The sequence below is a fragment of the Heteronotia binoei genome, chromosome 2 (genome assembly GCF_032191835.1).
Source record: "Heteronotia binoei isolate CCM8104 ecotype False Entrance Well chromosome 2, APGP_CSIRO_Hbin_v1, whole genome shotgun sequence".
Taxonomy (NCBI): Eukaryota; Metazoa; Chordata; class Lepidosauria; order Squamata; family Gekkonidae; genus Heteronotia; species Heteronotia binoei.
In genome coordinates, this window is record NC_083224.1 from 174,638,253 (window position 1) to 174,666,095 (window position 27,843).

The window sequence follows — 27,843 nt, forward strand, 5'->3', positions numbered from 1 at the left end:
ACCTCCCTCAAGGCCAAGCAGCAGTACAGGTGATATGATCATGGTCTGTCCCTTCCTGCCATCACTAGTGCCCCAGCAGCTGCCTCTGAATATGGCAACTCTCCTTAGCTATTGTAGTTCATTGCTGTTGACAGAACTACCTTCCATTGATTTGTTTACTCTTGTTAGGTCATTTAGACTTGTTGGTACCACATTCTGCTAGGCTAGAAACGCATAGATGACCATTACTTCTACTGAATTCTGTGCCACCATTCTACCCAAAAGTACCAAGACAACTTCCCCACAAAATGTAAATGTTTAAGAACAAGCACAAAATTCACATACAATAAAAGCAAAATTAAAACAATCCTAGAATGCAATATCTAATGTTATCTCACCAGTTGGTCAGTTATTACAGTCTTCTGGGTTATTTTTCTTATAAGTTTTCATAGTCGTCAGGGAGGCCTTAGAGATGCCAAAAAAGGTTCTATTTTTTTTTTAAAGGAAATTATTTTCACCACACAAAAGAATTTGGAAGTTATCTTTATTTTGTTTTGAAGTTATCTTCTTTTGATTTTTCAGCCCAGTATTTTTGCTTTGCATGTGAGATCCATGGGTCTCAGATGCATACACCAAGGTGTGTGCACCAAGATAACATTGGGGTCTATGCAGACATTAGAGGAGAGGGAGAGATGACAACACCCCAAAGTGCTAGCCCCTCTGCTGACTGCTGCTTGGAAGTCCCACAGATTAGGCTTTTAGCTGAAAAAGCAGTCCTATTGCAAAGGACAAAAGATTCAGTTGCAAATACTGTTCTGATAGGATTTTGCAATCAACCCTGCAATCAACAACCCTCTAAGGTAAATTAGTGTTGATCTTTCCGCTTTGGGCTCTATAGGTGTGTCTATAAGAATGGAAAGTTGTGACTGAAGTATGATTTGAATGGAGACTCAGAATCTTAACCATTGCACCATAAGACTCTAATCAATTTTAAAGTTCCTGAGTTCTGCTTGTTGGGCTGTGAGTTGGACTTTTGATTATATCATCAGTCTAAAGTACTTCTTTTCCTCTAAATTTGGTTTCCACCTCTGCCAGTGTATGCAGATCTTTACAGGAACTGAAACTCTGAGGGAGTCTGATGAGAAATGGAGATCAATTGCTCTTTTGAGTTTAACTGGCAGCTGTGTGGTATTGTAAGTAGCTTACAGGGCTCAGCAGTATTCTAACTAATTGCTCTGATTTAGGCTGCTATTAAGAGCTTCCTCACCTTCTACTGAAGAGAGCTCAATACTGAATTTGGTTTTTTTAAAATAAAATCTGTTGAAATTGCACTGTCACGCTGGTTGAGGTTTTTATACCCTTTTAAGAATCTAGACTTTTAGAACTAGTATGAAATGAGTTTGTTGGTGTTGGCAGACTAACATCTACAGATCCAGCTTTCTGAGTTGATTTTCCAAGACATTCTTTAAAAAGGCTCTCTCTGTAATGCTGCTTCTTATTCAGGGGGTTTAGGAGCTTGACATGGTACTTACAGAATTCTAAGAAACTGACATTTTTTATTTGCCTGAACAAGTGACCAACCTTCGTGACTTGTGTGTGAAAATGTGATCTCTATACAATGCTTAGAAAATAGGTGTCTGATGGTTTTCCTTTAGTTTTTTTTTTAAACAGAGTGAAAAGTACCAAAAGTAGCTGTGCAGCCAAAAAGAATAAAAACAACAGCTGTGTACTTGACACTAAAAGTTGAGGAATATGTAAGGAAATACTGCTATTAAAAAGAGTTGTGATTGAGTCAGGTGTGCAAGAGGCACCCTCCTCCTTTTCCAATTTTAACTTTACTTTGGCATCTACAGTTGACCTGTCCTATACATGTTGTTTGCATCCCTTTTTGGTTCTGTTTTTCTTGCTCTCCTCTCTTCTCACCTCTTCTTTTTTACTAGACAGCAGTGAAACTAGAGATTTGTTGTTTCATAAGCTTCTAGAGGCATTTTTGAATCAAAGCAGGAAGACATTTTTATTAGTGGTTGGGTTTCTGAGTTGAGCTCTGCTGAATGCCAGGGTAGGTTTCATTTCCTTCAAACTGAAGCCCCCCCGCCAAAAAAAAGTGGCACGTTTGCACTGAGAATGAAAGTACTCAAGTACAGATCTGTATGTGTCATCCAGGAATATCTCATTAGTATGCTACACATATTTGATTGAATGCAGAATTCACTTTTGCCATGCTTACAATTTCAGGAATTGGCAGCTCTTAAATTGTGCTGGGTAGGAGATGGAGATTATTACCTGTTTTCATGATGGCTTTAATTTACAGATACAGTAGCATGCACATAAACAATTCCACATTGCATGCAAAACCATATATGCGCAATAGTGAAAATTATTCACAAGCTCACCATTTTCTACATGTTCACTGCTTTTGAGGCTCAATACACAATTTAAGCATTCACTCAGCCTCTCATAACTAGAATATGTATTCTGCAAGACTCTGAGCATGCACAGTGTGCTACCTTTTAAACATTCTGCAGCTACACATTGATTGTTTACATCTGGTTGTTCAGACGTATGAAACTGTGGGGTATATCCAACTCATTGGGGCAGGAGTCAAGAGGGATTTGATTCCTGCAGTCCATTTTTTTTCTGAATGCAGCAATTTAATACTACAGTCTCTTAATATGAAATGGTACAGGTTCATTCATAGGATGGGGTACTAGACACCATAGTTCCCTCTAAGCTGAGTTAGCGTGAGCTGGCTCACAGATTTTTAGCCTCCAGCTCACAGATTTTTGTCTTAGCTCAGGAAGGATGACCCCAGAACACATTAATTTATGCAGTAGCTCACAACTTTAATGACAGTAGCTGACAAAGTAGAACTTTTGCTCTGCAGCTTAGAGGGAACATTGCTAGACACTATGCCTCCTCTTCGTGATTGTCCCAGTTTCCCTTTCTTGGACTTTGTTTAGAGGCACCCCAGAGTGTTTACCTATACTGAGAGAGTCATAAATCCACCATGGGTCTATATGTGTTTACATGCATATAGCATGTTCATATGCTGTTAAATCATGTTCCTCTTCTTCATGCTACCACCACAAGTTATAAAATCCAGCCTCCCATTTTATCAGTGACTTGGAGAACACTACTAAAGGCTGCCTCTGAGCAAGTTCAAAGGGCAGAGTTTCTCAATTACTCCAGCCCTTCCCCTGTGCATTTGTGTTTAGCGCGAGTGAATAGCTAAGAATCATGCAGGGAGGAGTTTGAAATGCAGTCTCTCTCTTAAACAGGAAATCTGCAATATCAGCATCACAACAAGTTACAGTAATAATGCACTATTGATAAAGTGGAGGACAGTTCTAGCAGTCAGTTCGTTGTGCTTTGCTATGAGCTCTCTGATACCCAGGTGGTATGACTCTGCATACTTCTTGTCACTGAAACTGCCAGTTTGTAATGACTAACACTATTTGGGGCTGTAGCAACAGGATAATTGATTAAGAGTTTTGCGGCATCTGCTTTTTTCCCTTTGCAGACATTAATTTCCAGTTGACAACAAATGGGGTAGTTCTGCCTTCCACCTGCCTTTTCTTGGCACCACTTTTCCTCATGTGTGCTTCATTCTAGTACCTTTCTTAATCAATACGTCATTGTTGCTATCAAAGGCTGCATCAGTGCAACTGAACTTTGCACCTGCATGAACAGCTGAAAATGCATACATCAGCTAAGTTCCCTAAAGTTGCTACTCCTTACTGTTTACTAAGTGCATATATGATCTGCTGCCCATCGATTGGTTGTAATGTAATGTAATGTAAAATTTTATTTATATCCCGCCCTCCCCCGCCGAAGCAGGCTCAGGGCGGCTAACAGCATTTCAAGTAAACAATACAATAATAAAAACATTAAATTCACATTAAAATTCACATTAAAACCAGTCAATAGTCAATAATTAATTAAAACATTCCTAAATTAACACTGGCGGTAAACGTTATTAATCTGGCGGTAAACATTAATTCAGTTATTGGTGAACGCCTGTTTGAAGAGGGCGGTCTTGCAGGCCCTGCGGAACTGGTCTAAGTTCCGCAGGGCCCGCACCTCCTCTGGGAGTTGGTTCCAGAGTTGTGGGGCCGCAACGGAAAAGGCCCGAGTGCGGGTGCTTTGAAGTTTAACTTCTTTTGGCCCAGGGATATTCAGTCTGCTTTTCCCCACTGACCTCAGTGCTCTCTGGGGCTCATATGGGGAGAGACGGTCCCTCAGGTAGGTCGGTCCTTGGCCATATAGGGCTTTAAAGGTTATGACCAGCACTTTGTACTGGATCCGGTATACGATTGGCAGCCAGTGCAGTCCGCGCAGCCCCGGCCGTATATGTTCCCATCTTGGGAGACCAAGTAACAGCCTGGCCGCCGCGTTCTGCACTAGCTGCAGCTCCCGGGTCCGGTACAGAGGCAGCCCCATGTAGAGAGCGTTACAGTAGTCCAATCTTGAGGTGACCGTCGCATGGATCACCATTGCTAGGTCCCGACGCTCTAGGAAAGGGGCCAGCTGCCTCACCCGCCTCAGGTGGAAGAATGCTGATTTGGCAGTGGCTGTTATCTGGGCCTCCATTGATAATGAAGGCTCTAGTAAGACGCCCAGGCTCTTCACCCGCTGCGCCGTCTTCAGCGGCGCCTCGTCAAAGGCCGGGAGAGATATTTCCTTCCCCAGAGTGCCACGACCCACATGGAGAACCTCTGTCTTCGCTGGATTTAACTTCAGCCCACTCAGTCTAAGCCATGTTGCAACTGCCTGCAAAGCCCGGTCCAGGTTCCCCATGGTGGAGGCGGGCCGGCCGTCCATTAGTAGATAGAGCTGGGTGTCATCTGCATATTGATGGCAACCCAGCCCAAATCTCCGGGCAATCTGGGCAAGGGGGCGCATATAGATGTTGAATAACATCGGGGAGAGAACTGCTCCCTGGGGCACCCCACAGTCTAGTGTGCGCCTCTGGGATCGCTCACCCCCAATCGCCACCCTCTGCCCCCGACCCATGAGGAAGGAGGAGAGCCATTGTAAGGCCAGCCCCTCAACCCCTATGTCGGCGAGGCGGTGGATCAGCAACCGATGGTCAACTGTATCAAATGCAGCCGACAGATCTAATAACATCAGTATTGCTGCACCGCCTCGATCCAGTTGCCGCTGGAGGTCATCCACCAAGGCGACCAGGACCGTCTCCGTCCCGTGGCCCGGCCGGAAGCCAGACTGGCACGGGTCTAAGACAGAAGACAATGGTTGTCTCATTGCCAAGAGAGTTGAAGTTCTGGTAATCCATGTCTTGAATTCGGTTCTTAATTCCCTTTTTGCTAGTAGGATAGGTACAGGTAAAAACTAGTGCTACTGTCTACTTGTCTTCGAGCTGTATATGCTATCAAAAGCCTTTGCATTATGTTCGCGAAAATTTTCAGTGCCCCATTCTTCTTTGAAGTTGTCTTTGTTTTAATTGCATTTAATGAATGAAAGGTTAAGACTTTGTTCTTTTACTTTCTGTCATGAAAATGTGTTTTTATTGTTGTTTTGATGCAAGCAAAGGCCCTCTTTCGACAAAGTTCTCTCATGGTTCTTGCCCTAAGATGACTGCATTAGAGTTAGAATTGAATAGAGGCTGCCACTAAGTCTTCACTGTTCTGTGAAAGAGTTGGAGGCTTGTCAGAAAAAAAGATGTAATGTCTGCAAAATTGCTAGAAATTCTGCATCACCCTTTGCATCATAGGTCTTCCTTCCAGTGGTTGAGTCATTGTGCATGAGATCATCAGAATCTGCTCCAGACAATGATCTAGTGTCACAGCTATTTAAGTCCTTTTATTGTATGCTGGGGCCCATTTGCTCGATGTGCCAGTTTGTTTTGGTGATGTCAGTGATTCTTCCTTGCCCTCTCCTTTTATTATTATTTTTTTTTTTGCCAACAGCAGCATTCAACTGTTCTTGGCTGTGATCAGGGTCTACTTGATTAAATTTACACTGAGACCTCTTGACAACAGAGTCAACCTTCCTGAACTTCTCTTTAATTTGATCTGATGGTTTGTACATTTCACTCTGGTATACAGTTCCCAAGGGGGCATAGGTAATATGATTGTACCTCACAGGGAAAGGCAACATGGATTTAGATGTAAGTTCCAGATGTCATCCCTTGGTGTTTGTAAGATCACTACCATTTTCCTATATGGCCAACAAAACAGGAAGTTTGGATTCTTCTTCCTTTGGTATGAAGAAAGCTACTGCAATGCTTCCCTCCTTGGGTCACTTACTATGTGAGCTTGTACTGGTCAGGTTGATACCAGGCCTCATTTTGAGCAGGATCTCACAAGGAGTGGAGCTTTGGGACCTCTAAATTTTATTGTGCTCTTTCTTTTTAACCCCCCCCCCCCAATACTTGTTTCTAGGTTCCATTGTTCAACCCCCCTGTGAGAATTTTGCTTAACTCTTAAGGTTTTCTTTCAGTTTATTACAGAGAAATATGTAAAGACTGAACTCTAAGATTTAACAAACTTCCTAATATTTTCCCCCCACAAAAAATGGGAAAAGAACCAAAACATACAAAGCAGAGAGATGGAAATCTTCCTCATGCCACTGTGGCCACATAGGAGAAAATATGATAGGAGTAAGGTTTTATTATGACCATTATAAGTCAAGAAGCATTTTAAGGTAGATGCTGAGCTGATATAATTTTGTACACCTTCCGGTGATGTCAGCCATGTGTGGCATATGAAAATGAGTTGCGCTAATGAGCTCCAGCACCTCTTTTTCTACAAAATGACCCCTGGTTGATACATCCATCCATTGCAAGCTGCTTATGTTTTGAAATAAACTAAACTGAATGTATAACCTTTTTTGAGAGTTCAGTCTTTAAAAGGACCAGCTTGCAGTTGAGATAGTAGGTCAAATTGTGCCATGTGAGCCAGGACTGACCCTTTTGGGGTGTGTACAACCTAACATAACAAAAATCAGACAAGTGCCAAACACCTTGGTTATAGCAGCAAGATTTTTAATTTGTGCAATAGAGGAAGCAAACTAAATTTCTTGAAATAGAGAACTTGCTTTGTAAAGCTAACGACCTGTAAGTTAATGTAGGACCAAGATGGTTTCCCACAAAGTTCTTTCTTGAGCAAATGCAAAACTGGAAAAAGTCCCAAGGGAATGAAAATGTAAGACAAGAAGTCTTGACATGAACATGATGTATATTTCTTTTGTCCTTGGGACATTATTGTTGTTGGCCTAAGCTAGTTATACCTTTGTTAAGAATAGAATAGAAATGCTGCAATTGAAAATAAGTTATTTATGAGGTACTCTCTGCTTCTTTATGTCATTCATTTCTGTACATTTTGGTGAAGATGTATACATTTAAAGCCATTTAAAAAAATTATTGCCAGCTTTTAGTCAAAATACCTCCAGAAGCTTCTTTAGCTAATGTAATGTCTTGTTTTTTGGCCATTCCAAGTGTCCAACCACTGTGTGGTCACATGCTGGAGAATGTCTTGATATGAAAGTGAGGGGGATGTGTTTGAGGACTATACAGTCTTTCCTCTGGGAAACAACCCCCATAATGACCCTTTCCTTCCTCCAGTTGCATTACAGTTATAGTCTTCAACACATGGTTGCCGCCATTTCAAAGGTCCCCTACGCCTCCTTAGTCACCAGCTAAGCTTCTCACAAAACCTTAATGAAAATATCATTTTGTTAGTGATTGTGGAACTGAATACAACAGTTCATAACAGTGGCATTCAATAATTATGAACAGTGCTTTTTTTATAGAAAAAGCCCAGCAGGAGCTCATTTGCATATTAGGCCACACACCCCTGGCCTGGGAGTATGTGGCTGCCGCATGGTGGGTCGAGCCAGCTAGAGCCCTGGCCAGCCTAGGCATAGCTCTGCTGACGTGGGCTCCAGCAGAAAAAAAAAACCCCTGATTATGAAGCATGCTAAATGGAAACAGTGCACATGGTGAGTTTCCATGATTATCAGATCAGTTATATAATTCCATTATTTTTAGGTGTTTAAAAAAATGAATTGTTGTTGAAAACACACTGGGAGCTATAGGGGAAGAGAAGGGAATGAGAAGAATGAAGAAACAATACAAGCGTGAGGCAACAAAACCCACCCACCAAAAAGAAAAGGAACTTCATGGCAGGGTAATTGCACAGAGAAGGTGACATGAAACTTTACTGCCATATTATTCCAATGTTCTAATGTTGCTGTATGTAAAACGATATTGCATCGTAACATAATCAACATTACGCTTTTAAAAAATTAGCGTATCATTCAGGGGACAACCTGGGGGTGGGAGGCAGGGTGAACACACACTTGACAACATGAAAGGGTAGCAGGAAACAAAATTCAAAATCAAGAATTCCTCACTGGAAAACTGTGATTTCAGATCTTAAGGATGGGAAATCACAGAAAACATGGGCACTAAATTCGGAACTACTCCTGGGGAAGCAAAAAGTTGTGTGGAAAGTTTTACAAACTTCTATTACTGAAGAGCGCCTATGCTGGCTGAAAAGGGAGTTGGGTCTTATATTTACTCACCTAGTCATCTGCACTCTGTTTCTGTATACACTCCTACCATTTAGGCATCTTACTGGTATAAAACACTTCTAGTTCCTTTATCTTCCTTCACTGAATCCCGTCAGTGGAATTTTTCTTTTGGTTTTGGGGATTCTTAGATGTGACATTGGAACAATCAATATATAGTTTCAGCTATAAATGTTTTACTGTTGGAATGAAATTTTGATGAGTTATGACACTAGACAATATTGGCTGTAAATTCCTGTCCTCCTTACATTGTAAAATGGAGAGTTCAAATTGTTTGTAAGTGCTGCCAACTTAAATTTTACTTTATAGCACAGTTAGCCTCAAAACAGTTGTTTCTTGGTTTCCAGCTGGTTGAAGATGTCAGGCAGGCAAATCTATTTTCCCCCTTAGTGTTCCCTTTGCTGTCTGTTATCGTTGAGTATGGGAGAAATAGAGAGGAGGAATGAAGGAAGTTTAGTTTGTGTGTGTGTGATGACTGTTTGATAATGGTGATAGGAGTAAGACAGAGATTTTATCTTGCACATTCTGTTACTTGCACAAGCACAGCAAAGTTTCATTTAAACATTTTCTAAATCTAAGGTATTTTCATATGAGTAAAATTATTTGTTTTTCTTGATCTGAGTTAGGCCTGCATTCGGTATACTTGTCTACTATGTAATATTGTAGCAAATAAGCTATCCTTGTAAGGATCAGGGCTTTTTTTGAGCAGGAACACACAGGAATGCAGTTCCAGCTGGCTTTGTATCAGGGGGTGTGGCCTAATATGCAAAAGAGTTCCTGCTGGACTTTTTCCATCAAAAAAGCCCTGGTAAGGGTGATCAAGTTTGGGAAGTCATGAGGAAGGCTGAGAGTAGGAATATAAAATACACCCGTGCTACTTTATTCTTTCCAGTGGCAGTATTTAAATACTGAATATATTAATTAGTATGGCTTAATGTACTGACTAGATAAATGCATGGGCAATAGATCTTTCAATAGTCTTGACAGGTTATATCAAAGGTGGAAGTTCAAAAACCTGGGTTTCACCTAGGAACAGCCCATTGGAAACCAAGCAAGCAAGGCCGGCTGTATGGCACCCCCTCTCATCCTTTTTTTGGACTTTGACAGTAAGAGAACTTTCAAGGCTCCAGGTTTCCTGGAACAGGATAATGAAATGCTCACACAAGAAAGGTTCAACTCCTGGGACTTGTATTTGAGCCCCCAACCCTGCAGCATTCCAGGATACCAGTTTAATAATTTTTTCTTGTCATTGCTGAGGGATCTCTACAACAATGTTAGAACCTATCATGACACAGCCATTCTTCTTCTGAATTATCTCAAGTTCTTGAGGGGCTGGAGTCCCTCATTGACACCCCTCAGTTTCCATAAATTGTGATTGCTCCGTTATCTGAAGCAGGGTGAGAAAAACTTCAGCAGGAGTATTTAAGTTGTCGCTGCTAGGGTTTTGTCTTGATTTCACCAAACTTCGCTGCAGAGAGCAAAACCCACAGTCTTCTGTAGCTAAGACACATGTACAAGCAACATGAGGTCATTTGATTGTTTTGCAGTTATATAGCTAGGGTTGATTAGTGTATTTTTTTCACAACACGCCCCCCCTCACCATTTGTAGAGCAAGCCATTTGTTGGAAATTTATGTTGCTACTAAATACATATCTCTAGTTCCTTTAAATATACTTAAGGAATACTAATTCATTATATTTCCACTGCGGAACTATTTATCTTCGTAAATATGCCGTAGTCTTGTCACAATAATGTAAATGCACTTTCATTTCTCTTTCATTGGCTTATTATAACAATAATTAATACATCATAGTTAATTTTGGGAGGGGAAAGTACATCCTTGCCTGCCTGCCTGCCATTCATCATAAAAAGACTTGCTAATTTTGATGTAATGGCATATTTTATTTTTACATTCAGCTGTGGCAGGAGTAGATAATACTCTTCAATATTTTGCATGTGTTAGTCTTGCTATTATAATCAGGTGGTCATTTCACACCCGGTAATAACATGATCTAACAATTGTGTAACAAAATATTAATGGATATACTGGTAGTTTTATCTCCATAATCCTCTTAAAACACTTTGTGGACTTCATTACAAAAATTTCTCTGCTGGGGGATGGACTTCCTATTAGATACTTCCATTACAGATAATTTTATCTACATACAATCTTTGATATTTGGGGGTATGATACCCTCATCAGGTATACTAACGTGAGTACAATGTCGTTCAGAGGTGTCAAACATGCAGCCCTAGGGCCAAATCAGGCCCCACAGGGCTCCTATCAGGCCCCCGAGCAACTGGCTCGTCTGCTTCCTTCTCCCTCTCTCTTGCTTCCTTCTGCATCTCAGCTTGCTTTGCAAGGCTTGCTTAATTGCACAGGAGCTACAGAGCAAAACCTTTGGTTGAGGCTCCTTCGTCTCCTGGTCCCCTGCGGAGGGAGGGAAAGAGCCGGAGCTTCTTTTGCCCAATTCCCTGGATCCCATGGGAGAAATACAAAGAAAGCATCTTTAAGACCAACAAGTGCTAATGTTTTAAATATTTAATGGTTTTTTAAAAACCCTTTAATCGTGTTTGTGTGTCCTTTAAAATTTTACATCTTCGCTACCTAATCTTAAGTAAGTATACACACAGCTCTGCCCAACAGGGTTTCATTTATGTCAGAGCTGGCCCTCATAACAAATGAGTTTGACACCCCTGATGTAGTTACTCTTAAGTACAATTATTGTTAAGTACAATGTAGTTATTGCTGTATCTCTGCAATTAGTTTTGAATTTTGAAATTAATTACTTTTCAAATTTTTGCCCCCAATTGTGTGACTCATTTCATAGTGAGAACCTAGGAGAATCTTGTGTACTTTCTGGAAACTGGATGCTTCCTGTGCTTTGAAACCACAACTTGCTGCCATATTTAGGTTTCTTAACTGGCAGCCACGTTCTAGCAGAGGGGTCTCCAACATGGGACCACTGGATGCCATGGCACCCACCAGCCCCTTTCCCGGAACCTGCAAAGTGTTTTCAGAAGGTGGGCATGGCCAGGTTGGGCTTTTGCCCAACAGGGCTTCTGATTGGCTGTAGGAGACCTGATTGGCTGTGAAGATTTTTTTTAAAGTTGATTCAGCAGCAGCTGCCTCTGCAGCACAAGGATCTTCATTGCATGACTGAAAGTAAGCTGTATGCACACAGGAAAATATTTGTAAGTGATACATTCAATACATCTATTAAATAGAGCTTCTGCCTGAAGTGTTGAAGAGTGCCTATTAGAGTTATACATGATCTCAGTGACTGACATTTTGTGGTTAGCTCTTCCTCCTGCAACAGCCATTCTAGGGATATTGTAGTTGCACTGACCACCAAATTCCAAAGGTGAACACGGGCCGTTTTCGCACTTAGCGTTTGCTCCCCTTTTTCCGCGGCGCAATTATGTCCGGATCATTTTTCTCGTTTTCCCACTAGTGACTCTTTGCGGAGTCGCCTTCCCTGAAGCCCCGGCTCAAATCGTTTTCCCACTGGCATCGGCTTGAGTCCGATGCCCTGTCAATCATTTTTTTTTTAAGCGCAAGTCTGGTTGCGTAATGACGCACTAACGTACTAACGTAACATCGAGCTGTTCCCTCCCCTTCTTTTCTTGGACAAACCGCATCACGTGTGCTGCTGCTGCTTATGGATTGGCTGCAGCTGTAGAATCCTCCACAGCCCTTTATGTATTAACGGAAGCATTCACAGTGGAGAATCCTAGCACTAGATTCCCCCCCCCCCCCAAATTCTGAAGCACTAGATCCCCCCCCCCAAATTTCCTCCGCTCTCTTTCCCCTCCCCGGCTGGCGCTTGCAACGGGGACCTGACTGATTCCTGCTGCCAGAGCTCCCCCCCCCCGCTCCATTCTCTCCTTCCCCTTCTGCGGCGCGTGTGAGGAGCTCGCTCGCGTCTACTTTCTAACCGAGCAAAATGTAGCCAGGGAGAAGAATGCAGGACTCCAACTTCCCATTTTATACATGGCGATTTTGTGCAGGTCCAGAAATCCTGGTGGCACAGCTGAGGGAGGCATTCCCTTTTTAAAACACACACACATGGACGCTTTGGCCCGCACCGGCACTACATCCCCCCCCCCCCCCAACAATGGTCGTTTTCGCATTATCGAGATAACGCAACAGCGGAATAACGCAACTAAAGTCAATAATAAAAAAAAATTCTAACGAAACCAATTGAAGTGCCAATTGAGGCTATTCCAGGAGGGTTTTTTTTTTTCTATTTGTTAATTTCGAAATATCGCTATTACGCAAAACTGTGAAGTTTAAAAAAAAATGGCTGTGCCGGCACTTTGGGGAAGCGCCGCGAAAGGCTGATGATTGGCCAAGCGGGTGGATGGGGTGGGAGGACGGAAAGGGAGAGGGTGACGCCCCCAAAGCAGTCGATCCGGCGTGGATGGATTTCGCACAGGAAACTCCGCTGAGTGGATCCGGAGTGGATCCGGAGGTTTTCGGAAACTCCGGCAACTTGCTGAAAAACATACTCCGGCGTAAAATCCCTGAAGCGCCGGAGCAAAGCGCAGCGCCGGAGCAACATGTGCGAAATCCAAGAGAAGATCCGGAGGTAAATGGGGCGCTACGCCGGAGCAAACGCTAGTGCGAAAACGGCCAGGCTCAAAAAGGTTGGGAACCCCTGTTCTAGCTTTTTCTGATAAAAACTTTGCTTATAAAAACTCAGACTGCAGAGGTGTGTGAATGTTTATCATGTGGTTTGAGTTAAATTTACCTTTATGTGTGTATCTGTTGTATTTCCAGTTACAGCTCACATTTGGGATTATAAATAATTTTTTAAATCAGAGATGCAATTTGAGTTGTAATTAGCCAAATCCTTTCTTGTATCTTTACTGAATTCTGAGCAAGCATATGATCAAAAGGTTTGTTGGCAATGCTTCAGATGTTCTTTTTGCTCAGTTGTTCTGTCTTGGTACCTGCTTTTTTGGGTTGCCATCCTCCAGGTGGTAGCTGGAGATCTCCTGAGATCACAACTGATTTCCAGGTGACAGAAATCTGCTCATCTAGAGAATGTGGCTGCTTTGGAAGGTGGACTCTGTGGCATTCTACCCAATTGAAGTCCCTCTTCTCCTCAAACCCCATCCTCCTCAGGCTCCACCCCCAAAAAAATCTCAGGTATTTCCCAACCTGGAGCTGGCAACCCTTGCTGTTATTACCTATTTGCCTTGGATTCTCCCTTCATTGTACAAATTGCTTGAGAATTCCAACTGATAAATGCACTCCTTATATTCTAGAGCAGGGGTGGCTAAAGTGTGGCTTGGGAGCCACATGTGGCTCTTTCACACATATTGTGTGGCTCTCGAAACCTCCACCACCCCATCAGCTGGAGAAGGCATTTCTCTCTTTAAATAGCTTCTCCAAGTCAAGCCAGCCAGTAGCTTGGAGATTGCATTTAAAGTTGCTTTCTTTCCACCTCTCCCTCCCCATCTGTTTCCCTGCCTGCCTGCTCTCAAACGTTTATTCTATGTGGCACTTGCATTAAGCAAGTTTGTCCACTTTTGTTCTAGAGAATATGTCTTGCACAATTCAATTCTACTTCCTTGGGGAAGGGGAGGGGATTTGCATGGGATAACCAAAAGAAAATGTGACTCTCATAGGCATTTATTTGCAGTATTTCATCCTGAACTTCAGTTGCAAAATGTGAATTTGGCAATGGCAGGCCAGATTTGTCCTGTGAGAGTTAATTACTTTCTTACAATAGTATGTCAGTGTGCAAACTGTTCTTTAAGTTGGTGTGTGAAGTTGTAATCGGATATTACTTGCGAAGCTATTGATAAGGCTCAAAAGATTTCTAAGTCAGGTGTTTTGCAATTCATTTTATGGTGTTTAAAGATCTCGGTTTTTCTCTCAACCTGGTTTTGGATGTGTTTGAAGTGTGCCTTTCTGGATATGTTTGAAGTTTATCTTCATACGGAGGCTTCATACAGAGGCTAGATGGTACAGGGAAATAAAGTTTTGGATTTCTTTGTTTTGGAAGTAAAAAGTAAAGAGAACCTGCTTCAGAAATGACACTTTGGTACTGTGACAGGGGATTTAATGAGATGGAAGCCTGGAGTATTTCTCTGTTTTATAAAGTCTCAGAAGCAGAGGGCAAATAGATCAGTTGTAACAAGACAAATTGCATACATACACACCCTCAGAAAGAACACCCTTGGTTTCTAACAAAGACATTTCATACAGGGTTGTTCACAACTCTCCATTTAGCAATTTAAAAAAAAACCCATAAATGTACTTCAGGTTTTCAGAAAGAAATCACTGTTTAAGTGAGGAAAAGCTAAGATGCCCTCTAGTGTTGAGAAACTGATACTTGAAGGTTTAGCTCATTTAAGAAATTATGCGGAAACTACAGAGAAGTGAGCCTTGTGGCTTCAAATGTGCTGTCAATCAAGTGATGCTAGAACAGTGATATATCTATTTTTAATTTAGCAGGGAAAATTGAAGCCAACAGAGCTTGAGCGAATGCCAAAAATGTAGGGACAGTGAAGATACAAATTTCAGCCCTCCCACAGTAGTCTCACTTATAAACTTTTGAACGTTTGATTTAAGTTACATCAAATGGAATGGATGGCTTCATGATCTGGGAGAAACACTTCTACTCCTGAGTATGTTGTTTGTATCCCTGTGGTTTGACTACATGGGTGACATATTGCATCCACTGTTGTCCATGTAATGTTCAGTTAATGCCCCACTCACCTGCAGAATTGTGATTCCTATGGGAACCTTTTTGTTATCAATATGTAAGGAAAATAAATGGGAGCGCTCAATATTTTGCAAGGGAGAAGTCCTACCTCATGGTACAGAGATACAGGGAAGCAGGAAATTTACATTAGATACTGTAAGGGGTGAAGAGCAAAAATACCAAAAACAAAGCAAGCCGCATAACACCTAACCAGAACAGTTGTGACTTAAATAACAATAATGAATAGCTGGCCAGCATAATGCAGGGAGACCCTAGTCTGGTAGATGTCATTAGTACCAGGGGTATCTAGAAGGCTGTTAGTTTGCACAAGAGACTTGACTGAGTTGTCCTGGACTGCTAATGAGGAAAGGGGAGAGATGAATAAATGAGGGAGAGATGAATAAAATGGAGAGTCTGCACGTAGATCAATAAACGCCACATTTGAAAAGTGAGCCTAAAGGAAGGGAACAGTCTGAATTTATGACAGGGAGCAATGTGGTGAAAGAGAGGAGAGTGAGAGAAGACACACTGGACTGATATGAGAGGTGTAAGTAGAACTGGAGATAACAATGCACTCAGAAGACAGCGGTAAGGACTAGAACCTTGTTCTGAATTGGAAATGCAGCAGCTAGCCAGTCCAGGAATGTAAAAAGTAGGGTATAATAAGACCAGTAACAAGCTTCACAATGCATTTTTTTTTAAAGGTGCCGTTATAGATTGTGCTGATGTCCTCCAATCCTCTCCTCCCTCTACAGATCCTCACTAGGCTGTTCTACTTACCCACAGGGATTGCTGTGGGCCCCTCTTTTAAGAAAAGGGTACTTAAAGCAGATCAGTATTATTATCCCCAGAGGGTGGTCCGAGGCTGAGAAACTGTGGCCTGCATAATCTAAGGCTGCTTGTGAGTTTGAGCAGTGCTGAGAATGCATCTGGGACGTTCTGATTTTATTCCTACTTGCCCTTCCAGATGTGCACTAAATTCTTTTATGATTTGCTGTCCCCCCAAAAAGTGCCTGTAGTGCGTGCCTTCACAAAAACAGTGTTGGGGCTTAGCCATGGGCAATTTGATTGGGGAGATGCAACAGGCTAGAAACACAAGTGTTGAGGGTGCTTGGCTCTCTCATGAGTGCTTTCACATGGCAATGGTTTGCAAGTGGATTTTGCTGTTCTTACCCAGTAAAAAAGAGCCCCGTGGTGCAGAGTGGTAAAGCTTGCAGTACTGCATTTGGAGCCCTCTGCTCCCGACCTGAGTTCAATCCTAGCAAAAGCTGGTTCAGGTAGCCGGCTCCAGATTGACTCAGCCTTCCATCCTTCTGAAGTCGGTAAAATGAGTACCCAGCTTGCTGGGGGGGAAGTGTAGATGACTGGGAAAGGCAATGGCAAAGAGGAAAGGAAAGGTCCCCTGTGCAAGCACCAGTTATTTCCGACTCTGGGGTGACACTGCTTTCACAACGTTTTCACGACAGACCTTTTTACGGGGTGGTTTGCCATTGCCTTCCCCGGTCATTACACTTTCCCCCCAGTAAGCTGGGTACTCATTTTATCGACCTCGGAAGGATGGAAGGCTGAGTCAACCTTGAGCTGCCTACCTGAACCAGCTTCTGCTGGGATCGAACTCAGGTCGTGAGCAGAGGGCTCCAACTGCAGTACTGCAGCTTTACCACTCTGCGCCGTGGGGCTCTTAGTGGCAATGGCAAACCACCCCATAAAAAGTCTGCCATGAAAACGTTGTGAAAGCAACATCACCCCAGAGTCGGAAACGGCTGGTACTTGCTCAGGGGACTACCTTTACCTTTTTACCCACTAAAAATCCAATTGCAAAGCATGTTATTTAGTGTGTGTGAACGCACTCTATGTTTTTGTATTTCTCAATTACTTTTTTTTTCAAGGACCCCCATAAATGTTTTGTTCTGGTGTTTTATCTGTTCCTGTAGATCTCATTCAGAAACAGGAACTGCTGTGGCTGTGGATTCACCACCCCCTAGTGGTGAAGCTATGCTTAAGTTGGCTTATTGCTGCTTTTTGTGGAACTGTGTGTAGAGCCAACAATTCTGAGGCACAATGGAAAGGGAAATAAAGAATGCGTTTTGCACCTTTGAAATAACTTAACTGTCGCATTGCAAAATAGTCTGAGGAAGGACTGGCAGCTATTCTTGTCTGTGAAACCGCAACACAAGGTGCTTTTCTGTTTTTTTACTTCTTCAGGTTTCATAACCTGCCAGCATGGCTTGCTTTTCACAATGTCTTAGTCTTAGTCACAGCAGCAGGTCAAAGCTTAATTGGTGCAGCTATCACGACAACTGTTTAACTTTTCACATTGGCAGTAAAGTAATAATTTACATTTAATGTCCATTGACTGTCTATAAATCACATCATTATATGTGACTTGGATCCCGTGGTAAATCCTTCTTGACAGAATGAAGGTCCATTAGCAGAATGGGACTCTCTCACCTCCCACCTCCAAAATGTTGTTTTCCCCTCCAAAATTATCTCCAAAATGTTGCTTCCCCCACCCATGAACAGCAGTGTGTGTGGGAAGAGAATCTGAGTTCTGCAGCAGGAGGTGGGAATTAGCAAAAATCACTTTCCTTTCATTAGTCAAAGCTTTTTGCAGGATCCATCCCCTTATCTTTAATTAAAGCAATGATGTTTTTTCCATTCATAAAAGTAATTGAATAGCTGCTGAGCACAAGAAGAATAAAACTGATGAAATGTTTAACCATATCCTCGTATTTTCCTCCCCTTTCTTCTTTTTTCTAGATGTGAAAGGACCACCAACTCACAGGCTATCTTGTGGCCAGTCCCCCGATTCTGAAACAGTAATATGGGAGACCAAGTACTCCATTCTGACTGACAGCCAGCTGGTGCTGCTGAACAAAGAGAAGGAGGTGAGAGACTGAATGTACAAGAATATCCTGCTTCTGAACAGTTCTTAGGCTTATGGCAGTGCTTGAACTAGTTCCAGTTCTGTCACATATGTAATGGGAAGTAGCAAAGTGGCTTGAGAAAAGTTCATTTTCAGAATCTTTCTATAGTTCTTCGTCGTGAACCTTAAGGCACAATTACTCAGTGCTGGTTTGGGTTTTTTTTTTTTACCAGCAGTTTTGAAATTTACCTCCTGAGTCTCTTATCCTAATAAAAGCTGCCTCTATTGGTTGATAACCATATAGAATCCTTGTGTACCACTGGTATTAGGATAGAAATTGAGCATCTCAGACTCTCTTCTAAAGCTAGCCAGGCAGTAGAAGTGGAGAAGCTGTTGTGGCCAGAAGCTTCCATTTATTCCCTGCCTTTCCTTATCCTTTGGTGCTTAGCATCATGAGTTTGACAGTTGCCTCTTCTTCAGGGAAGAAAGCTCCTCATTTTGTAGCAAGATAACTTCCTCCCCTTGGAACATGACACTCCTCCAAGCTTTATTTATCATGTAATACAAAGATATAGCATTTTGGATACATAGCATTTAAAAATAGGATATGCAATACTCTCTCCCTGTTTTCATTATTGAGGCAGTTTGAGTGAGGCAAAGAATCGATACCCCGCTCTTAACGTAGTGCAGATGCCCTTTCCTCAGATTGGTGAGGGCTATTGCTAAGCATTCCATAGGTTGCTTCATAAAATTACAATCTACTTTTCAGGGAATTTATGTATAGAGAGACTCCTTCCCCAGACTCTATATTCAATAGAAAGTTGGAAATATTAGACTCTGAAATGAAGACTAATTGTTTCTTCTAGGTGGTGTTAAATGGAACTCTCTGAAAGTCCTAACACATCTCCCACCCTAATACCCACCCTCCCTCCCTTAGGCCCATGAGATGGTCCAGATGGTGAAGCCCAAATCCCCTGGGAGGAGAGGTACAAAGACTGAAAGGAACTGAACCAGGACACCTTCCATTCCTACAGAGTCCCAGCCCATACCCCACTAACCTGCAAGAATCAGGAACTATCCTCTCCCCATCACGGATTTAGCCCCATTTTTCCCAACAAGGAAAGAAAACATTTCCCAAACAAACCTAGTTTTGGTCCAGGCTGAAAGAGGGTTTGTGTTTAGGAAACACCAAGGAAAATCACATAAATTCTGTGTTTGGGGAAGGGAAGGATGGGATAATGAAAAAGGAAGGAAGGGTGGGGGGGAACAGCCAGAGGAAGCAGAACTGCCATGAATTCAGTCATTAAACTATTCAAGGGAGGGTTGAAAGAGACTCACTTTCAGCTTTGACTCAAAAGTTCCAGAATCCCATCAGTTTCAAGTGATAGAATAGGGGTAGGTTCCATCCCATGATCTGAAATAAGAATGCAGCCTAAAATGCGAGGGAAGGACTGATAAAGTATCTCCTAGAGCAGGGGTCCCCAACCAGTGATCCATGGACCAGTACCAGTCCATGGCCTGCTAGCAACCAGGCCATGGAGTGAGGCCACATCGTCTCTTTTGTCTCGGGCTGGCAGAAGGGGCAGCGCTGCTGTGACCTTAGCCTACCCCCTTATTTATAGGCCCCCACTGATTGGCAGGTGTCTTTAAATGGGAGAGGGAGGCAGATTGGCTTTCTGCCACCTGGCCACCTAGTGGGGAGGTGGCAGAAACAGCCCCAGTCTCCCCCTCCCATTTAAAGATCGCCATGGGGGGCAGGGACAGGGGGCAGCCTTGGGTGGCAAAAATCCCAGTGCTGCCCCCCACCAACCTTTCCGTGGAAAAATTGTCTTCCACAAAACTGGTCCCTGGTGCCAAAAAGGTTGGGGACCACTGTCCTAGAGCATTTTAACCCTCTTTCTTGTGTTCCAATGAGTGCCTAACACATGGGTGATGGATCCCTGCAAAATATTGCAGCAGATTTCCTTGCACCTGAAGCTATAACCTACAGAATTGTTTTGTAGACTTGATTTGTTGGATGTTCAGCTGTCTCAAATAAGCTCAAAAAAGAGAGTTCTAGCATAAAACAAGCAAAATTATGAAGATTGACACACACACACACACACACCCATGAAAAAATTAAGAGCTTTTTTCACAGTTCAGTCCTGTTTGCATGGTGGGCAAATATAATGCATGTAGTGGGCTCCCTGGGGTATCTGCCTAGGTGCTGAATCAGTTGGTGGGCTGATGCTTGACAGCTGGTGCTATCAAGTGGCGCGGTTCAGCTTGCCATTCCTTTAGCAGACGTGCTGCCTCCCTGGTACAGGAGATAAAGCACCAGAGCCTGGCTCTGGCTGCTGACAGGCCCAGGTCAAGACCCTTGATGCTCTGCAAGCAATTAAAGTCCGTCTCCACTCTCCTTGTTAATATTGTATTGAGTTTCATATTAACAGGCAATTAAAATGCATCATCTGTTTAGATGTTATCAGTGATGCAGCTCGGATTAGTCTGAAGCTGCTGCTAATGTAGTCCTGAGTGCTCCTATTGTTGCTTGTTAGACTGCTTTTATGAAGGGTCCAGCTGGGTATACTTGTAGGAAGAGGCAGGTTTGTTTCGATGGGAACCCTTTCAGAAATATCTAACTCACAAAGGTGAAGAAGAGAGGAGGGAAAGGGAGGAAAGAGAAGACATAAGAAGTAGTGAGAGACTTAAATTTATGTAAGACTAGAGATCTGGCTGCCATTTGTTGACTATTTTAAAGATGAAAGAATAAATGTGGGTTGCTGCAGAAGGTTTCATATGATGTCTTAAGTTATCTGCATAGCACCTGGTTATCTTGATGAACAGGAACAATATGGCCAGGGCTCTGTCCAGCCTGTGATTCTGTGGGTACAGAAAAACCCACAATAGTCATATTTGGCTTAAAACTAAAACCTTGACTTAGATCAGGCTTCTAGCCCTTGTGTCTACAAATAAGTCTATGGCAGGTGTGGCCAAACTTGCTTAACCTAAGAGCCACATTGAATAAATGTTAGATGTTTGAGAGCTGCAAGACATGAACATCAGATGTTTGAGAGCAGGAAGGAAGGAAAGCAAATAGATGGGGGAGGGAGAGGTGGAAAGAGGACAACTTTAACTTTAAATGCATTCTCCAAGCCGCTGGCTGGCTTGGCTTGGAGAAGTGATTTAAAGAGACAAAGGCCTTCTCCAAGCTGGGCAATGGAGTGGTAGGGGCTTTGAGAGCTATATAGTATGTGTGAAAAAGCCACATGTGGATCCTGAGCCACAGCTTAGCCACCCCTGGTCTATGGGAAATTCTGAAGTTGAAAGTCTTCACAGAACTCCACAATTCCTGTGCAAGGGTGGATGACATGGGCTTGTAAAGGCAAAGAAAAACATGATAGAGCTGTATAAAGTTATGCATCGGCTGAAGAGATGCACAGGAAGAACTTTGGCCTCCCTCTCCCAAGATATTAGTACTCAGAGAATTAGTGGGCAATAGATTCAGGACAGACAAAAGGAAGTATGGCTTTTCTCAAGAATCAATTAGATTGTGGAATTCACTGCCAAGGACTTCTGAGCACAAGTGCCAGGAGGCAGCATGGGGTAAAGCCTTGGCTTCTCTGCCCTGTTTGCTGGCTCTTATGGGCAACTGGTTGGCCATTGTGTGAAACAGGCTGCTGGGATAGATGGACCACTGATCTGATACAGCAGAGGCTCTTTATATGTTTTCAAACAGGTGGCTTTGCCCTTTTTGGGGGGAAGGGGAGAGCTGTGCAAGTATTCTACTATGTAACAGTATTTAAAAATAAACCATGCTGGTTACAGGAATGGCCACCAAACCCATAGCTGAAGGGCAGTGTGCTTGCTGTTGCCTATAACGGAACAGACCTAACTATATTGAAGCCCTTTGGCTTTCTCACAGTGGGCTAGAAACAAAGATTGCCTAAAAAGACAGAAGTAGCTGCTACACACTGAAACATTTTTAACCATTAAATATTTCTTTGTAACACATTTTTCAGTAATGAGGTACTGAGCAACCTCTTGGGGAGATGTGAGAGAGAACATGAGCAACAAGTGTGAATAATGGAGCCAGTAAACCCCTGCTGTTTAAACCATTGTGAAGAAGCCACCCACCACAGTGTGTTCTCCCCAGCACAATGGGTTTATAATTAGACTAACAGCATTTGCAACAGCTCTGAGCTATCCTCGCCAGTAACACCTCATCTCAATTGCAGAATTAGCAGACAGCTGTTGCAAACTGTCTTTTTAAACCTTTCCTGATGGCCCCGGAGAGAATGACAAAACAGCTCTTGAAGGACTCCTCCATTTGACAAAGTACGAAACCATGCGGGGTCCTCCAAGCTCAGCTTCCCTTAGTCTGCCAGAATACACATAGCCATTCAGCTGCCCCACCTTTTTAAATATTGACTGACTCCCCCCTCCTCAAAACACAAAACCCTATTAAAAAAACAAGAAAATATCTATCTAAATCATCAATTTTGACTGCCCCCATCATGAAAGTGAGAGACAATACTGGATAAAAAAAGATTAAAAAAAACAAACCTTGGTACAAAGATACCAAAGGATTTTGAAATTCTAGAGCAGGGGTGGCCAAACTGTGGCTCGGGAACCACATATGGCTCTTTCACACATATTGTGCATCTCTCAAAGACACCACCGCCCCATTGGCTGGTTTGGAGAAGGCATTTGTCTCTTTAAATCACTTCAAGCCAACCCAGCCAGTGGTTTGGAGAATGCTTTTAAAGTTGCTCTCTTACCCCTTCCTTCCTTCCTTCCTTCCTTCCTTCCTTCCTTCCTTCCTTCCTTCCTTCCTTCCTTCCTTCCTTCCTTCCTTCCTTCCTCCGACATTCATGTCTTGTGGTTCTCAAACTTAATTCTACTTGGCTCTTATGTTAAGCAAGTGTGGCAATAGACTTTGGCCTGCTTCTAGAGGCTGTAGGAAAAGAAACTGAATTGAGGGCCATAGTTGCACGTCATCAGATGTTGCACTTCCATTGCACCACTGTATTCATTCACTTCCTGTATTGCCTTGACGTAGAAGCAAATCCAGTTGTATTTATTCACTTCCTGTATTGTCTTGTCCGCAGAAGCAAATCCAGTTGCAAATAATTAACTCTAAGCCTCTTCACAACCTCTAGTAACTGTTTGGCACTACAGAAGTACATCTTCACTGCTTACCGCTGTTTCTTTCTGACCCCTTTTAGGAAAAGCTTACGTGTTATAGTATCAGCAGACCCCCAAAGATAAAAACATAAGAAGAGACCTGCTGTATCAGATCATTGATCCATTTAACCCAGCAATTCATTTCACACAGCAGCCAACCAGTTTGGCCTGGTGGGCCAAAACATGAGGCCTAGAGGTCAAGGCTTTCCCTAATGCTGCATCCTAACAGTGGCATTCAGATGTTTCCTGCCTTTGAATACAGGGTGGATTTGATTTAAATCAATTTGATTTAATTCAGTTGTCAGTAAGACTCAATTTAAATCATAGTTCATATTATTCCTATCAAGCATATGTAGAATAGTAAGGGCCAGAGATACTAAAATGATCTGATGAGGTGACTATAATATTCCAGTGCTTAAGCAACAAAATTATTGTGAGCTTGAATTCTGGTTACTGTGGATCAAATCATCCTATGGGCTTGGCCTGTGTCAAAAGGAATGGTGGTGTTTCTAAACCATCACTGTTACCTTAATGGGTCTTAATTGTTAGGAAATGGCTCTGTCCAAGCACCCACCAGGGCTTGGGAGAGGTTGTAATGGTTTCCTGGGGCTAGATACAACCCAAAGGATCTTGTCTCAGTTTCCCATCTCTCTTACTGTTCCAGGTAATTTAAGCAGGGTTTTTAAAGCATGGAGATCTTTATCTGGGTATAAACTTACCCAAGCTTGGCCCGGTAAACTGAGGGATAAGGAAAACTGACACGGGTAAGATGGTTGAAAGTAACAAGACAAAGGGAAGCTGAGGTAAATATTTATAGTCAACAAAGAGATGCAGGATTTCAGGCTTTATACTATGCGTACTAAAAGCAAAATGGCCTTTCTTGGCAGGTTAGTGCATACAAATATAGCACTCTGCTGCAACTGTAATTACACACTAGGCCCAGCAGGCCCTATTGGGATATTATAATACCTGTTTACACTCAGTTGCACAGACACCAGAACTTAACTGAAGATCTATAGTTCCTTAACCCACATGCACTAAACTATCTTTCAGCTATCCCTCTAGCTCACTCCCTGTCGTGATGACCCCACTGTGGTGGTGGTGGAAAGTGCCGTCTTGTCACAGCTGACTCATGGTGACCCCATTTCAAGTTAAGGGATGTTCAGAGGTGGTTTGCTGTTGCCTGCCTCTTCATCATGACACTGGTATTCCTTGGTGGTCTCGCATCTAAATTCTAGCCAGGGCCGACCCAGCTTAGCTTCCAAGATCTGATGAGATGGAGCAGGGGTGGCCAAACTGTGGCTCTTTCACATATATCGTGTAGCTCTTGAAGCCCCCACCATCCCATCGACTGACTTGGGGAAGGCATTTGTCTCTTTAAATCACTTCTCCAAGCCAAACTAGCTGGCAGCTTGGAGAATACATTTTAAATTAATTTCTTTGCAGCTCTCAAATATCTGACATTCTTGTCTTGCAGCTCTCAAACATGTTATGTTTATTCTATGTGGCTCTTACATTAAGCAAGTTTGGTCACCCTTGTGCTATACATTTAAATTAACTAACACATTCATTTAGATCAGCGATGGCCAAATTGTGGCTCAGGAGCCACATATGCCCCTTTAACGCACATTGTTTGGCTCTCGAAGCCCCCATTGGCTGGCAGCTTGGAGAATGCATTTAAAGTTGCTTTCTTTCTACCTCTCATTCTGTCCCCCAACTTCCTTCCGTCCAGCTCTCAAACATCTGATGTTCATGTCTTGCGGCTCTTAGACCTCTGACTTTTCTTTTATGTGGCTCTTAGTTTAAGCAAGTTTTGCCATCCCTGAGATAGAGCTAGTATGGGCTATCCAGGTTGGGGTGACCCCATTCTACTCTTAGTAATTCCTGCATTTCTTTGCATACAGTTATTCCCCTTGTATTCTAAATAATTTTTTTTTCATGTGGTAAGCTCCCTGTAGATGATTAGCTCATTCTGGCAGCATCCTTGTACTCAGAAAAAATAACTAATGTAATGGACACTGAAGGTCTTCTTCTGGTGCAGAATTTTCCTGTCATTTTCCCCATTCCCTTGACTGAGTTGGAAAAAATGCAAGCCGCCCATCAAAGTGACCTCCCCACCACATATCAGGTGGGAATTCTGCCTGGTCCTTGAAATATCTACTATACATAAACTCCAGTGCACACTTTGCATGGAGAATATGTTAAAAGGTGGAGAGCAGCCTCTGCCACACGTTGTCTTTCTAGGTAGCACACAGAAGCTCTAAATCCAGTGCTTTTTCAAGTTCGTATAAGCTTGACATGAGTAAGAACTCGGGAAATATTTTAGCTAGTTTTATGTTTAGATTTTCCTTTGACTTCCACCTTCACACCCATCTGTTCTTCCTCTTAACCCCCCCTCCTTTCCATCATTTATGGTTCTTGCCTAATTTTCCTGGATTACCTGAGGCCATCTTTAAATTAGTTTCCCTGAGGAAAAAAACCTGAAATACCTTCGTTTTTTACTCAGCACTTTTGCATATACAGAATATCCTTTTTAGGCAGTTTAGGAGGCTGTAGGTGGAAGAAAGGATTGGCAGGGAGGTTTCCCTGTCTCCCCTCCGGCTGGACACCTGAATGGTGGGCTGCAGGTTCCCCCCTCCCTTTGCCATTGTTACACTCCCAAGTTCCAACTTCTAAGTTCCAGTGTTCAAAAGATAACAGTTGGGTCTTGACCTAGCACACAGTAAGCAGCAGAAATGTGGCACTCTGTGAAAAAACACTTTTGTTGCTGGAAGAGCCGAGCAGAGGAAGATTACAAAGTGAGGTGTGTGAAGCCTCTTGAGAGTACTGGATTTTTTCCCCTGAGGGGATTCTGTTTTGGGGCAGTGTATTGGCTCCCCTGTGATAGAGCCTGTTTGCCAAAACAGAGCAAATTCCTCAAAAAAACACAACTACTCAAACCCCAAATCTCCAGTGCTCTCTCCTCCAGAGGGTCCCAAGCCAGGTTTCAGGCTACTCCTGGAACCTCCCACCACTTGGAGATGAGGGGCACACGTAACAGTTATCTCCTCAGTGGCAAAGTATGATGTCCACCTAGAATGCACTCCAACTGGTAAAGAAGATAATCTTTCAGTGGACCAAATGTAATGGCAGCCTGATAAGTAGATCTTATTGTACCACCATAGTAAGCCACTCTGTTCCTTCTCCCCCTGACCTGACCATTCAGGGACCTTTGAGAGGAAAAGCCGTTTGCTTTAGGTTTTGTTTGGGCCATTTCATCCAGTTTACTCTGGATGACCCGAGGCAGTTTTTTGCATCCTATTTCCTTTTGTCCCACTAAAATCTTTTTCCCCAAGGAGGAATCTTACCTGTGGTGTTTTTTCACTTGGTAACTCTGTGTGAGTAATGCATTGAGAACTCTTAAGAACATAAGAGAAACCATGTTGGATCAGTCCAATGGCCCATCCACTCCAACACTCTGTGTCACACAGTGGCCAAAAAATTTATACACACACACACACACACACACACACACATATATATATATATATATATATATATATATATACACACACACTGTGGCTAATAGCCACTGATGGACCTCTGTTCCATATTTTTATCTAACCCCCTCTTGAAGCTGGCTATGCTTGTAGCTGCTACTACCTCCTGTGGCAGTGAATTCCACATGTTAATCACCCTTTGAGTGAAGAACTACCTCCTTTTATCCGTTGTAACCCAACTGCTCAGCAATTTCATTGAATGCCCACAAGTTCTTGTATTGTGAGAAAGGGAGAAAAGTACTTCTTTCTCTACCTTCTCCATCCCATGCATTATCTTGTAAACCTCTATCATGTCACCCCGCAGTCTACGTTTCTCCAAGCTAAAGAGCCCCAAGTGTTTTAACCTTTCTTCATAGGGAAAGTGTTTCAAACCTTTAATCATTCTATTTGCCCTTTTCTGGACTTTTTCCAATGCTATAATATCCTTTTTGAGGTGCGGTGACCAAAATTGCACACAGTACTCCAAATGAGACCGCACCATCGATTTATACAGGGGCATTATGATACTGGCTGATTTGTTTTCAATTCCCTTCCTAATAATTCCCAGCATGGCGGCCTTTTTTATTGCAATCGAACACTGTCTTGACATTTTCAGTGAGTTATCTACCACGACCCCAAGATCTCTCTCTTGGTCAGTCTCTGCCAGTTCACACCCCATCAACTTGTATTTGTAGCTGGGATTCTTGGCGCCAATGTGCATTACTTTGCCCTTGGTCACATTGACGCCCACTCACCCAGCCTCAACAGATCCCTTTGGAGTTCCTCACAATCCTCTCTGGTTCTCACCACCCTGAACAATTTATTGTCATCTGCAAACTCGGCCACTTCACTGCTTACTGTCAACTCCAAATCATTTATGAACAAATTAAAGAGCATGGGACCCAGTACTGAGCCCTGCGGCACTCCACTCTTATGTGGTAATGCAGGCATTTTGAGATGGAAGAAAGGTTCAGCAGACAGTCTACCTATATGCCCTCTGGCTGGACTTCTGAAGTTTGTGGTGGTGGCAGGTACCAGGAGATAG

General features: G+C 42.8%; 1 protein-coding gene across 5 annotated transcripts in view; it reads left to right on the forward strand.

The window, feature by feature from the left end:
* The window catches only part of RASAL2 (RAS protein activator like 2), a 280,988-nt gene that overhangs the window by 124,847 nt on the left and 128,298 nt on the right, over nt 1-27,843 (forward strand). For all 5 annotated transcript variants that reach the window (XM_060232488.1, XM_060232486.1, XM_060232492.1 and 2 more), the window contains exon 2: nt 18,009-18,136. In XM_060232488.1, the coding sequence (XP_060088471.1) occupies nt 18,009-18,136 (128 nt within the window). The remainder of the gene's footprint in view (nt 1-18,008; nt 18,137-27,843) is intronic.